Genomic DNA, 16,121 nt, shown 5'->3' on the forward strand with positions numbered 1-16,121 from the left:
TGACCAACGGAGAAAAAAACAAAACTCCCATAAATACTGGAAGAAATACAGCCAGGGGTTATCGCCATGTTGGCTTGTGGTGGACATTTCTGTCAACATTCCATTTTTTTCCCCACGGACATACAAAATTAATTGAAATGAAAACATTACCAGAAAGGCATGAATAGATTGCCCTGAATGACCATAACAGGTCTGTAACTCTGAGAGTGTTTGAATGGAACCAAATGGACCCCTACGGGACGCCATTAACCCATTCTGACCGGGCACCCATTTTGGTGTCGGCGTCATGTTATGCTTTAGCTATTGAAAAATAGCAGATCTACAAGCTCATATCGCGCCACCGAGTGGCGTGATACGAGCTTGTAGGTCTGCTATTTTTTTTTAAATCGAAGAACGACTGACATTTTTTAGAATCTGATCTCAGGTCAGAATGGGTTCGTCAGACCAGTGTGTGTCCGGCGGAAACCTCGTATGAATCTGATCTCAGGTCAGAATGGGTTAACTCTCAGAGTTAATGGGGTCTTTGCAAATAAAACATTTGAGAACCACTAGTACTAGACTCCTAATGTGCCATAGTGTCAAAGTAGTAAATAATTGCCATAACCCATTCAGTATTAAAGTGGGTGTTATGATCTAAATAAGATCATTTATAAATAATGGTGTGTAAAAGTGAAAATCAAACATTTCCCCTGCGGATACATTTGTCCGTGTAAGGACATGTTGGTGACCACTGAATACAACAAAGTGGGCACTCTAAGGACTACTAACCATTGGGTTTCCGGCACTGCATCGATAATATACACAACATAATGTTGCAATCTTATACATACTGTAGCTCTGTCCAACACGATGCTGTACTCCCTCCAACTGTAGGCTACAAGCTTTACCCATTTTCTCCTTAAATTGTTTTTATGATACAAGAGAGAGAGAGAGAGAGAGAGAGAGAAAGAGAAACGTGTCTCATGCTGGCACAACTGGTCTTCTCATGTTAAATCAATTATTCACCTTTACTCATTCTGTGATGCACTGACCTACATCCATCTTACTGCGCGCGCACATGCACGCGCACGCGCACGCACAGCATGCATAAACCATGCATGGGTTTGTGTACACGTTCAGGGTTCACCCCTGAATGAATGATAAGGTGACAACACACAATGAGGAGAAGACAGCAGTGTTGATCCATATGCATAATTATATCGTCTCTGTCGGGAGATCCAAAACTGTTACTCCTCAGGATTCAAATTCTACAAGCTCGAAACTTGTAGATCTGCTACTTTTGATGCTTTTGTTTCACACCGTAGTGTGATTTACCAAAAAGTTAGAATATGGAGTTAAGAGGTTTCTGACAAACAAAACAACGATATGCTGCCTCACCTGGGGGTTCCTGGAGAGTGTGTGTGTGTGTGTGTGTGTGTGTGTGTGTGTGTGTGTGTGTGTGTGTGTGTGTGTGTGCGTGTACCTGGGGGTTCTTGAACAGGGCGTACTTCTCGATGCGTTCTATAAACATCAGTTTGTTGTGGCTGTCTCTGGTCCAGTTCAGAAGGTTCTCCACCAGGTTCTCATGGTCCTCAAAGATACGCTCTGACAGACAGATGGACAGAGAGGCTCACAGATAAAGATACGCTCTAACAGACAGACAGACGGACGGACGGACAGAGAGGCTCACAGATAAAGATACGCTCTAACAGACAGACAGACAGACGGACGGACAGAGAGGCTCACAGATAAAGATACGCTCTAACAGACAGACAGACAGACGGACAGAGAGGCTCAAAGATAAAGATACGCTCTAACAGACAGACAGACAGACGGACAGAGAGGCTCACAGATAAAGATACGCTCTAACAGACAGACAGACAGACGGACGGACAGAGAGGCTCACAGATAAAGATACGCTCTAACAGACAGACAGACAGACGGACAGAGAGGCTCACAGATAAAGATACGCTCTAACAGACAGACAGACAGACGGACAGAGAGGCTCACAGATAAAGATACGCTCTAACAGACAGACAGACAGACGGACGGACAGAGAGGCTCACAGATGCAGTATAGACAGACAACTAGTCCACAATCACCCAATGCTATAGCAGTGGTTCCCAAAGTGGGGTCTGGGGTCCTTGAGGGGTCCTTGAGGGAGTTCCAGGGGGTCACCAGCTAAATGATAGTTTGGAACCAAATGGACCCTTATGGGTCTGTAACTCTTCTCAGAGTTAAATTAACATTGATTTTATAATATAAATTGGGGGCCCAAGAGATGGAAATGCCATTTAATGGGGGCCTGTAGACTAATGGATGTCAAACTGAGGGGTCCTTGAAATTAAACGGGTTGAGAATTACTGCTAGAGCCGCAAAAACCTTCTCTTTTCAAATGGGGGTCCACGGGCTAATTAGTGTCAGTCTGGGGGTCCTTGACATGAAAGTTTGGGAACTTTTTCCGTTCACAACACATTATATCTTTAAATATTTTCACAAAACCTTTACAAACCACACCAATGGGTCGCCATGCAACTCCTTGCAACCAAACGTTTGCGAGTAGATGCATGTAAACGCATGTAGTTGCAAGCAACCATTGAATTGAACCAATGTAAACAACAAATGTGCCACCATGCGCCGACGTGCAAAGGACACATCACACTGCCGGGTCGAACACTAAACCCGTTTTGTTGCGTCTCGACCAAGGTTATAATAGTTCACTAAAACTAACTAAAAAACTAAAACTAGAATTAAAAAAACATTTTAGTTAACTGAAACTAAAAAAATAAATAAAAAATAAATAAAAATAAAAATAAAACGAAACTGAAACTGTATTGTGTGTCCTCAAAACTAACTGAAATTATAGACAAAATACCCTTAGTTTTTAACTTTTTATCAATATCTATATGCCTTTCGGATATTTATAATATAATCCTTTTGAAATTCATTCGATTCATTTCCTCATTTCTCCAACAAGTTTTACGGCAGTTTTCAGCACCGTACGGCAGCATGTAGGCGCCACGCTAACCCTAACCCACAAATAAACCAAAGTACGAAAAAAACTAAAACTAAACTATAACTAAACTAAAAGTAAGCATTTTCACCAAAATAAAAACTAGCAAACCCGCTCTAAAAACTAACTAAAACTAACTGAATTGAAAAATGAAAAATATGTCAAAACTAACTCAAACTAAACCATAATGAAAAAAACAAAAACTATTATAACCTTGGTCTCGACCCATTTGGTGTGGTTTGGGTTTAACACTAAAACACCTAAGATGACTAAAATGTGACTGTAACTACATGGGAATCAAAAGACTATGACCTGAACTGAATCAATATTGGCTGTCAAAATCAACCCCCGCTGCTCACCCATCTGCAGCTCGTTGATGGTCTCCACCAGGGACCAGTCTGGACTGTAGCCACAGTGAGACTTGTCCAACAGGCTGTCCAGCACCTGTCTGACCGTCTGCCTCTCGTCCACCATCATGGTCTTGGAGCTCTCGTCTGACATGTGCACCCGGATCACCAGCTGACGGCAGGAACAGAGGGAGAAAGGACATGAGGAAAGGAAACATGCTTAACCCATTTTTTGACCTGGGAACGGTTCTGCAAATGTCTTCTAAATCCTGACTGATTTCTTGAAAAAGCTATGTTTTTCTATGTCAGTCGTTCTCAAACAATTTCATGTCACTTTTCACGATTCTTCAAAAATAGCAGACTAAAGCGGAGAGTTAACAGGCAAGCGTCAAAATAACAATTCTTCTACAATCTACATTATCTAATTGTGTAGACTTCTTGTAAAATAAGTAATGCATGCACATTACGTAATTTCCATTTGGTTTCATTTTACACTATCAAGAGTTTTAAAGACCTACAGCAGGGGTGCCCAAAAGGTAGATCGCCATATACCAGTAGATCACAAAGGCCGTGCAGGTAGATCACAAGAATATTTCATTTATATATATAAAAACTTTTTTGTGGCATCTGCCACTTGAATTAATTAAGTTGACTTGATTGATTGACGTAAAAAAGGGCCTGTTTTCAAGAGCCTTGCTGCGCACACTTATAAAACTCTACTGATTCCATTTCTCCCCCTCTATTTCCCATTCCAAGTGCATTAAGACTTAAATGTAAAGCCAGCGCCGCTATTCCAAAGCCATTCAGCAATGGTATTATAATGTGTTGGGTGGGTAGATCTTGTTGAGCTGGTCATTTTGAAAGTAGCTCTCAAAGTCAAAAAAGTGTGGGCAAATATCCCTGAAGAGTTTCTAATACATGATAAATATTTAATCAAGATCCTCTTAGCAGCAAGTAAAAAAGCAATGACACGACGCTGGTGCCAGCAGGACCCACCAACGAAAGATCAATGGATGGACATTATTGAGGAACTGTATGCTATGGAAAAACTAACATTCATACTTAGACTACAAGAGGATAAATTGGGAAAAAGTGGAATCTCTTCTCTCAGCCTAGCGATATTGCAATAGGATTTCCTTGAATGTTTTTTGTAATATGAAAAATGCAGCCTTTTTTCTTTTACTTTTTGTCTTTTTCTTTCCGTATAGTCTTGTCAGTTGTTTTTTTCTTGTCTGTTCTTCCTTCAATAAAAATTAAGTGAAAAAAAAAAGTGTGGGCACTCCTGACCTACAGTATAGCCCAAGGGTCCATTTGGTTACCAACTCTGCCAAATACAGATCATTTTGGGGGTCCGTGACATGTCAAAGTTTGAGCACCAGTGACATAGCGTCATGCGCTTTTCAGATAACATTTGTAAAAAACAATTAGGGTCGGCCACAGTTAACACCCAGTAATTAGGCCATTATTCTTCCCCCACGAACACTACAGCACACTAAGCTAGCTCAAACAAACTAAGCTGAACGTGACCGACGCGCGCGCACACGCACACACGCACACACACACACACACACACACCAAGACCTGCACTGACACCCCCCACAAAACATTTTGATTTATAGAAATAAATAAATAAATAAAAGAAGAAAATCCTCAATCTTCTGGGCCTCAGAGTTAATCCCCTCCCACCGGGAATCCCACACAGCCAATCGGCACGCCGACACGCATGACAGACTGGATCCCTGGGCCAATGAGATCGCAGGGAGGGCCGTGACGATTCCAGACACGGGGAGTCTGACCTAGATTTCTCACAGGAGAGACCCCCCCCCCAACCTCCGCCGACCCCCACCGCTCAGCCCCCCCCCCCCCCCCCCCCCCAAAAGAAGAAAGAAATAAACATAATCCCCCCTCCCAGTCCACAAACACAATCCATCCTGTGCAACGCACTGCCGTCTGTTGTACAGATCTACAAGCTCACGGCACGTCGTGATGTAACTCGTTTTGAGCTCGTATAGATCTGCTTTTCACTGAATATTTTGGAAATATCTTTAAACACTAAACTTGGGGGTCCCTGGTCCCTGGCACAGAATATTTATATACCACAATTGAAATATGTGATTTTAAGGGGGATTTCGTGTAATTTCAAGGGGGGGGGGGGGGGGGGGGTTGGGGGATGGATAACCAGGCTAGGGGTCCACGGCCTAATAAAAAGCAATTGTAGGGGTCCTTGACATGAAAATCCAGAAAAATCCAAAAAATACCAGCTCGGTGGCCTAGTGGTGTTAGAGTGTCCGCCCTGAAGGTCATTACACACTGGCGAATTGGCGACGCGATATATTCGTGCGAATAATTCGCATTTAAAAAAAAACAATTGAAGTCCATGCAAGCTTCCACATCAGTGGCGAATGTGCGAATGTGCGAAAATGCGACCGTTTTCGCTTTTATTTGTTCGCTCTGGTGTCGTATTTTGCAGAGATTCGCAGGCGAACTGCAACATGCAATATTTCGCATTTTCAGATCGCTTATTCGCATCGCGTCGCTAATTCGCCAGTGTGTAATGACCTTGAGACTGGAAGTTCCCCCGGACGGGTCATACAAAAGACAAAAAAAAAAGACTGGGACCCAGAGTGCCTCCCTGCTTGGCAGTCAGCATCAAGGGTTGTTTTGGGGGTAAAGTCCCTGTGACATCATACTAGCATCATGTTCCAAGGGGTGTATACTGTACTTACATCAAGCTGCCTCACGTTACAGAAACAGGAGATAGGCTCGACGAGGCATACCGACATGAAAATGTTTGGGAACCACTGCGGTAAACAAAAATAAGATGGCTGCAATGTCTACAATGCCAGTGAAACCGCCACAGCTTATTTTGTGTGTGTGTGTTTTCAGATAGCAAGTTACGTAGTCTGTACTCTGTAGACACAGATACCAGGTTCATGTGTTGACCTGGCGTCCTTTAGTTTGTATAGTTTCAATGTACAGATTATATTTTCTGTGTATACCTGTATGATTCAGTTTAGAGGTTTACCCGCGATGCTAGATTAATAGGCCTACGCATTTGATGCATTACCTCGTGTTAACCTTTGCTTAGTGAAAATCATTATGATATAATTTAGCTATTGAAAAATAGCAGATCTACAAGCTCATAGGATTTAGAAGACTTTTTTTAATTTAAATTCCGACGTCAGGCCTAAATGGGTTAACACTGCTGGCCTTCATTCAGTTCATTCACCACACGGATCATTGGAGCGTTTCCCCTTTAGAAAGAGAGCGCCGCTTGTTCATTGACCAGCGGCAGAGAGTCCATTCATTAAAAGCTGGTGTTATAAACTGTGTGTTGTTGTTGTGGTGGTGGTCTCTCCGGTGGAGCCCTGCACGGCACGCGCTGCTTTCAATGGAGCCTGGCGCCGCCACGCTTGCTCTCGCTCTTTATCGCCTCTCTGTCGGTGTTGTTTTTTACAGCAAATTTCTATTTTAGTTTAGTCATAGTCTTTGGACTGAAACTTCATTTAGTTTTAGTCACATTTTAGTCACCTGGAATGTTTTAGTCTAGTTTTAGTCGACTAAATGTCATAAGAATTTAGTCGACTAAATCTACAGTTGATTTAGTCGACTAAAATGTATTTCGGCGGGTTTAGTTTCCATTTGTTTTTGTCAGTGAAAAAAGGGAGTCGACGAACATTTTTCGTCTTAGTTTTGGTCGACGAAAACAACACTGCTCTCTGTCGGGTGGAACCCTCACGTGTCCACAACTGTTACTGTTCAGGAGTCAAATTCAACAGCATCCAAAGGAGCACAAGCTCCACAAGCTCAAAACACGTCGTGGTATTGGGTGTTAATGTAAAACACCAAAAAATGGAGATAAGAGGTTTCTACCAGACAGCAACGATGTGTTGGTACTAGAATTATTTCAGCCTCGCGTGGAAAGAAAAAAAAATACCAGGTTTGATTGAGTTGACGGCAGAGCTTCTCACAATGGGGTCCTCGACAGGGGTTCCATGCAGGGCCCCCCCCCCCCCCCCCCCCCCCCGGCAAAATGAATCTGTACACCCACGTTATATCGTGTAGATTATCCCATTTTGGGGCGGGAACCCCTTTTTGGTGTTTTAAACATTGTTATAATTTATCTATTGAAAAATAGCAGACCTACAAGCTCATAGATGAGCTTGTAGGTCTGCTTGTAGGTCTGCTAGCCTGAAAACCCACGTTTTCAGACTCCATCATGGCCCATAGCACTTACCCTAACCCCTTAGATAGAATTTCTGTTGGCTTAGATAGCATTTGACTTAGACTTATAGCATGTTATGTAGACAGCACTATAATTGTATTGTATATAGTCATAGCACGCCATAGTACATATGTATAGCATAGTAGTGAATATGTATAGTTTATTATGTATAGTGTATGTATAGTTTCATCATATAGATATTCCACTGTTACCTTCTTAGCTTACGCATGTTTCATGATAAATGCTTTTATGTGATGTATTCCCATGCTTTTGTTCTTGCCTAAATGTAAGTCGCTCTGGATTAAGAGCGTCTGCTAAATGCCTAAATTGTAAATTGTAATTGCTATCTTTGAAGAATCATAAAAATGTGGCGCAAATCTTTGAATATATATTCTTTCAAAGTGAATGTTTTGAACTCGGGTCTAAATGGGTTATTTTCCAGAAACTGTTGAAACGATTTGGAATATTTTTTGGAAACGGCACAAATCTTGTATGCAAGGGGGGGGCACTGGCATAACATATTTTCAGGGGTAGGGAGAAGGTTGGGAACCACTGTGTTACAACACAGTACACCCGGGTGTTTTTTTTGCTGGAATGTGCTTTTGATGTGTACTGTATCTCCCTCCCTCCTTCCCTCCCTCTCGGCAGCAGAAACAGACACACATAATCAAACACTGCAATGACCTATTTTCTGCTCGCTTCGCCGCCTCGCCTGTGAGCGGAGATCACAAAGGAGAAGAGAACGCATTGACTATGACATGACACAACACACTGCACAGAATGGACCGACATGATCGTGCGAGCGTGTGTGTGTGTGCGTGTGCGTTTACGTGTGCAGGTGTGTGTGTGCGCGACACATACCTTTTTCACCTGTGCCTCCTTGATCTTCTCCAGGGCAACTCGGATCTTCTCTGCTTTGAGTTTGGCAGCCTGTTCCTCCTGGACAGACATGAAGAAACGGCTTGTTAAACGGTCTATCTCTGACACACACACACACACACACACACACACACACACACACACACACACACACACAAACACACACACACACACACACACACACACACACACATGGCATGCACACACGAAGAAACAGCTTGATACTCCTTCTCTGACACACGCACGCCCCTTACACGCACACACACGCGCACAAACACGAAGAAACAGCTTGATACTCCTTCTCTGACACACAATCACACCTCATCTCTCGTTAAAGAGCCAGCCCTGTGCCCGGCAGTTAAATGCCCTCACAACACACAACATAAGAGCCATTTCCTCGGGCTTACCTGTCCCCTCCAGCAAGACGCCATCACTTCCATTCTACAGCTCCAGTGAGCTCCAGTTAGTTGTGGTGTGTATTCTCCAGTGAGCGTGTGTGTGTGTGTGTGCGCGCGCGCGTGTGTGTATTCGGTCACAGACTAAATAAACCTCAATTGTAAATCACCTCAACCGCGAGTGAATTATTTTTTGTTTAACGTTTAATAAAAATAAATAAAAAATAAACGTGCCACATGCCTGTGGTTCCATACTGCGCTCCTCGTATGCGCGTCTGTTAAATTCCTTTGATCTCAGCGTACGGCGGATGGGAGACAATGGTGGGAGATCCCCAAAGGGCAAAGAGGCTGCGGATGAGCGTGAGATCAGTGGCTGGATTAGAGGAGAGACAAAACGATGCCGCTACACAGGTCCCCGTTCCAAGGGGATCATCAAGGAAGCGCGTGTCCAAATAATCCAGTCGCCTCCTCCGCGTCGGTCCGTCAAAAACAAACTTCTACAAGCCCCCCTATACACACACGTCCTCCGTTTCCAGCTCTCCTCGCGTGTAATCCCCGACACCGCTGGGCTTTGTAACGGAATGAGAGTGACGAGCACAAAATTTTAAAAAGCCCAAAAGTCACGCAGGTCCTACCGATGTGACTGCACCACGACCGCGGCTAACGCCGTCCGGGGCCAGGGCCAGGGCCGCGGTGGCGACGGCTATAGCGCGGGTCTGAATGGCGTGCAAGCATGTGCATGCTGACAGGGGAAGCAGTGTGCTACACCACAGCATCAACCCAATGAGACCACTACAGTGGAGGAGGGGGAGGGAAGCCCCTCCCCACACCCCCTAACCACAACATCATCTTCCTCTTCTCTCTACAACCCCCTTCCTCCCTCCATCTCTCTCTCTCTCTCTTAGTCTTATGGGTGATTCTTTTCTTGGCGATTATTCTATCAATTGCTTTTGCGATTCATTGAGAAGCACATGTTTAAATAAACTAACAAAAAACATCAACGAATTTACTGTGATTGGATTGTATGGATTGTATTGTATTGGATTATGGATGAATCATGTACCTATGTTTTTTTTTTTTATATAGGATGTTGTGTACTGTTGTTTTGTCTGTTTTTGTCTGCCTTTTATTTACTGATCTTGTATTTAAGGTTTGTTTGTCTTGTTTTCTGTTGTCCTTTTTCTTTGGGGTGAAAATTCAATGTGTTTACTCTTTTATGTCATACTTGTGGGGTTTATTTAAGAGAAGCTGTTAATGTTACTTATTCTTTTTCAAACTCAATATTTCAATAATGCTTCTGTGAAAAAAAACAATAAACAAAGTTATAAAAAAAAACAAAAAAACATCAACAAATCGCCACGGGAAATGTCTGTAATTTTTAAATAATCGAGTAGATCAATGTGTCTGATTAATTGCTGAAGCCTGGTCCGCAAAAGTAGCGGAAATAAAAGTACGATTGTGTGAGCTTGTAGATGGGATATTTTTGCAACTATTTTTAAAACGTGAAAAAAAGCTCAAATCAAAAATCTTTATATTATTAAAATCACAGCACCCCACACACACACACACACACACACACATACACACACACACACACACCTTGCACCAGCCAACCGGTGGGACCCATTTGCCGGACCCCCCATTTCCTTCAGCCAATCAGGATGAGCAGGTGGGCGGGGTGTGTGACCGTGACCAACTGTGGACCCTCTTATAGATGAGCTACACTCTGTGTGTGTGTGTGTGTGTGTGCGTGCGTGCGTGCGTGCGTGTGTGTGTGTGTGTGTAATTATGCGTGTGTGTAGGGGGTATTAAGAGTCAAGCCTCTTATACCCCCTTCTTGACCCAGACTACCTTCCCACATGACCAGCTCTAGGGTGGGCGCACACACACACACACACACACACACACACACACACACACACACACACACACACACACACTTTGAGGACCACTGAACTAAAAGGGCTTGCCTACTGAGTCCACACATGCATTTGTATTAATATTATCCATCCATCACAAAAACAAAAAAAAACGTTACCCAGTCTGTGTATTATTCTAATAATTATGGGTGTTTAAAATGTCCATCTTAGGAGCAGTGATCAGCCATTGGTTGGTGTGTGAGGCTCTCTGGGAGCAGTTAGGGGACAAAAACATACTTGGGTAAATGTAACTTTCAGAGAAAAGCGAGGGCTCGCAACTTACTTTTGAATACTACACCTAAACAGAAATAATGTCGTATTACTGAAAGTAAATATTTTTTTACTTTCCACTTTGTTCTACAATTTCTGTTTTTACAGTTTGGCTCAACACCAAATGTATATATCTTTTCTCTAAATGTAACTTTCAACCATCTCTCCCGTCTCGGCAAATCTTTGAGTGACAGGGACTTTAGTCATTATTGAACCCTCCCATTCTATGAGGACATTAGCCGAAAAGAGGCCTTCTACACAAGCTCATTCGATGAGACCCGGGTGGCTGGTCATTAGGTCAGTAATATGGTCAGCTGCTCAGAATTGAGTCTCCTACCGGATATACTCCGCTTGTCATCTACAATGTTGTTCTATTCAAATGAGCAGGAATAGGAGTTGGGAGTTCCATTGTACCAGTTCACCACAGTGCCCCCCCCCCCCCCCCGCCTATTCTGAGAGGACATGAGGACAGGGATTTTAAGGTCACAATAAGGATCTGGGATCTAGAGGTTAGCCAATGATATTGCGTTGACCTCAAACTCTTTCACATTCCAATTTCCAAGATTGTAGAAATTGGACACTAAATACAAGACTAGAGCCACGATGACGTAAAATAAAACCCAGAGGGGGAATTCTGGGGGTCCGGTGGTCTGCCATAAGTACTGTATGCATGCCATACATATTCCTGCTCAAAACATCACGGCTGCGTGGCCTCTCCCCCTGGCAGGGCATTCTTTTACTCCCATGATGTAGTAAGTAGCCTTGCCGAGCCATGAGGCCCAAGGGGCAGGAGCCTATCTCCTGTTTCTGTAGCAATGAGGCCCAAGGGGCAGGAGCCTATCTCCTGTTTCTGTAGCCATGAGGCCCAAGGGGCAGGAGCTTATCTCCTGTTTCTGTAGCCATGAGGCCCAAGGGGCAGGAGCCTATCTCCTGTTTCTGTAGCCATGAGGCCCAAGGGGCAGGAGCCTATCTCCTGTTTCTGTAGCCATGAGGCCCAAGGGGCAGGAGCCTATCTCCTGTTTCTGTAGCCATGAGGCCCAAGGGGCAGGAGCCTATCTCCTGTTTCTGTAGCCATGAGGCCCAAGGGGCAGGAGCCTATCTCCTGTTTCTGTAGCGTGAGGCAGCTCGATGTACAAGACAAGTACACCCCCTGGACATGACGCTAGTATGTCGCAGGGACTGACCCCCCAATCCAACCCTTGATGCTGAGTGTCAAGCAGGGAGGCACTGGGTCCCATTTTTAGAGTCTTTGGTATGACCCGGCCAGGGATTGAACCCCAACCTCCCAGTCTCAGGGCGGACACTCTAACCACAAGGCCACTGAGCTGGTCGGTCCCATGATGACATCCCTCCAAAAATAATATATGACAATTTGATTTCAAATAATAATAATCATGCCGTCTCAAGGACGGATGTGCCAATAGTTTATCGAACTGATCGATATAAATTGATTATCTAAAAACAACTAGAATCGATAATTGTAATGTAGTCAAATAATCCATTAACTCTATACTACAGTATACGGTACATGAAAAATAACACTTCTCGTCCAGATGGATAGATCAATACCCGGGATGAGGTTCAGCTCTCGTTTCCGTGAATCAGATTTAATATTTGGGGGTCATCCACATTGAGAAGGACTGACATAGAATTTCAGAAAACGGTCAGGATTTAGAAGTCTAAATTGGGTTAAAGCGATCCGTCCGTCTGCCCGACCCTCATCAGAATACCTTACTTTGCATTTTGGACGCGCGCCACTCCCGTCACGGCGACATAAATCACGTCCGGCTTCAAACGACAGACTAGCACACATCTGATCGGCATAAAGCACAGCGCACGAGCCAAACAGCGCACGCCCAAAACGCATGGTGGGAAACGCTGACGGTCTGCAGCCAAAGACCTTACAGTATTAAAACAAAAAACAGTCCTCATCGATGTTTTAAAACCACCATGAAAGAGAGAGAGACCAAGAGAGAGAGAGAGAGACCCTAACCCTACTTTGACGTTTCTGTGTGACGCTGTAGTATGATAGTAGTAATTTACAACAACAAAAAAACCCACAAACAAAAGTTAGAATATGCAGACAAGAGGTTTCTGCCTGACAACATCATGCAGTACATATTTGTTTTGATTCTTTTGTTCCCCTTTTGATTTGTACACTTTGATGTAAGCACACGGTGTGTTTTCTAATGCCAATAAAGCCCCTTCGAATTGGAGATCGAGAGAGAGAGAGAGAGGTGATTAGGTGAAGGCAGACAGGGGGCTGGTGTTCTACTTAACCTAAAGAGGATTGCTTCTCACTGACTCAGCATTGAAAACGAAACACACAACATTGACGCAAACGCGCACGCACACGCACACACACACACACACACACACGCACACACACACACACACACGCACACACGCACACACACCCCCTCTATATGCAGCCAACATTCCTCACTGTTTACATACATCATTTGGCCAGACACACAGATAATGCATGAGGTGACGTTTGATGATCCGGTGTGTGTGTGTGCATGCGTGTGTGTGCGTGTGTGTTCCTCAAAACAACCTCAACACAAGTCAAGGTCTAACATAATGTAATAACAGTAAACATGCACACAGAGTAACAATGCTGCGACATCAGCATACGGTACAGACAGATAGGTCAGTACGGTATGGTACAGACAGATAGGTCAGAGAGGACACATAACAGATACAGTATATATGACAAAAGTTTAAATAAGGATTTTTTTTCCTGCCGCACCGACCGAAACGATATACTGTAGAATAGATAAAAGTCCTGAAGTCACTGCCACTACCCCTGGGTGACAGTGTTATGTTTTGTACCATGGGCAAATCTTAGACAGGTTGGTACAAACATTGGTACATGTAAAAATAAATATAGATAGATGTAAAAAAAAAACACCCGGGATGTGACTCTGTGTAGTTTATGATTTTTGATAACGTCTGTTTTGGGGGGGAGAAAAAAAATCGCACTCATAAATTTGTGCTTTTTGAGCGGTGCCAAACTGCTCCAAACAAAAAAAATGACTGAGTGTGTATGTCTGTAACTATGTATGTCTGAGTACGAGGCCTCAACATCAGCAACACCGCTAGGTGACCTAAAGGGGCAGTGTTGAGCAGCCTAAAGGGCCGTTCACATCAAGCACAGTACTATACCTATAGCCAGCCAGCGGTGTTGCTGAGCAGCCTGCGCCGCTCAGTTCACACGGGTGTGATTTTTTCAGTTGATGCTTCACATCCATACGAGTCAAATCGGGAGATGTGCCTACAGGGACTCCAATAAAAAAACCAATATATAATAACGCTGTGACCCAGGGGGGTGGCGCCCTCTAGCGGCAGTGATGTCAGACTTCGGTGCTCTGACTGTGACAGCAAGCGATATTAGATTGAGAAAGCGGTCGAGTCAATTAGTCAGAATGGGTGGATTTGGAGACGGAACGTGAAGGTTCACTAAAAGAAGCAAGCGAGCGAATGGAGCGACACAGGTGAGGCAGACAGAAGGAAGCTGTGTAGCAGTGCAGAGTTAAGTCACCTTGGTAAGGAGGTGAGAAGGCTTCCCCGCTATGCTCTTCAGAATCAGAGAGGTCTCTCTGTCCAGATAGGAGTGCTGCTCCAAGCACAGGACACACAACATGAGAGAGAGAGAGAGAGAGAGAGAGAGAGAAATACTCATTATATATACTAGGCTCTATGACACAGCGGCCATAATTTGGAAAGAAACTGGGCTTCTTCCTTTTAACTTCTTTCACAGGTCTTTACCAATGATATTAACCGTCTTCCTGCCATTGCCGAAGCCCTTCGGCAATTGAAGCATTAATTTGATATTAACGCTTGCTGCCATTGCCGAAGCCCTTCGGCAATTGCACTTTTATAGTGCATATGATTGATCAAGCCATAATGCTACTCACGTTAGCCGGTTAGCTAGCAGTGTTGTTAGCACTGCACTGGATCGTTCATATTAATTCACCGTCGCCATAAGAATCCATTCTATCCGTTTCTTTCAATCGCCTGTATCTCCTATTCCTTGTCCCAGATGGCATTTTTGGTCAAAACAGCGTTTCTTTGACGGCACGAGCCGACGTTGTGGAGTGCTAAAATGTACCGGCATGATTCGATCATGTAAACAAAGGTTGTCTTGGCAACGTAAAGCTGGCAGGGATAAGCTCACTTCCGGTTGAGGCAAAATGTGGCTTTTCAAAATAAGAGCTCAAATTAAAAAAATGCTGGCATGAATTAGGTCCTAATTTCTCAATAAATGGCAGCAGTAAAAGGGCTAATAATGGCTTATCTATTCTACGCCGTCTATGCGTAGAATAGATATTAGCCTGGAATGTCTGTGTGGAACATGCTTTTCCAATGGGTTGATTCTTTTTTTTTTTGTAATGCCTTATGCCATTGGTCATAAACCCGCCCCGTATTTGCATACTGGGCCCTGATTGGTGCCCCACAACTTAGGGGCAGCAAAATCCAATTCACTACTGCAGATGCAGAGGACATTTTTTACTTTTATTTTCACTGGCAGATTCTTCTGCAGGTTTCCAGGCTACCAGTGGGTCTCAAATTCCAGAGACCCTCATGGTTCCTTGAAGGTGTTAAAAATGGCCCTTGAACATGTTTAACTTTGAGAACCACTGTGCTACACTAACTGGAACAGAGCCTTCATTAGTACAAGTGGTAACACCTGTTGAAGGAAGTCAAGAGGAGGCTCAAATGCTGTACATGGAGCCCATTGCAGTGTTTTAACCTGCATTAAGAGCCCGGACGATATTATGAGTCAAAGCGATGTATCGGGCCGGGCTCTGGTCAGTGTGTCAGTGTGTATGAAAGAGAAGAAATGACAGGCGATAGACGCAGCACAGCTGCAGCGCTGCATGGTGATGATTGTGTAGAAGCATTGATCATGATGGAGCAGAATGTTTGCCATACAAACCTCGCCTTCCTCCTCAGGATGAAGTGTGGAAGTGCAGCCGTTAGCTAGCTATGTCTATTAGCTATCGCCGCCACACACCCATGTGCAATTGTGCTCTCACAAACACGCACGCACAAACCTGCACTCATTCCAAGGTGAATGTGCGCTGCCTA

At 44.0% G+C, this 16,121-nt stretch overlaps 1 protein-coding gene across 1 annotated transcript in view; it reads right to left on the minus strand.

The window, feature by feature from the left end:
• raph1b (Ras association (RalGDS/AF-6) and pleckstrin homology domains 1b) overlaps positions 1-16,121 on the minus strand; it is a 95,686-nt gene that overhangs the window by 13,768 nt on the left and 65,797 nt on the right. Inside the window, 4 exon segments of the mRNA XM_083758534.1 lie at positions 1,463-1,584; positions 3,352-3,511; positions 8,426-8,503; positions 14,572-14,646. Coding sequence (XP_083614660.1) covers positions 1,463-1,584; positions 3,352-3,511; positions 8,426-8,503; positions 14,572-14,646 — 435 coding nt within the window.

This window comes from Protomyctophum parallelum (genome assembly GCF_964188405.1).
Source record: "Protomyctophum parallelum genome assembly, chromosome: 23".
Classification (NCBI taxonomy): domain Eukaryota; kingdom Metazoa; phylum Chordata; class Actinopteri; order Myctophiformes; family Myctophidae; genus Protomyctophum; species Protomyctophum parallelum.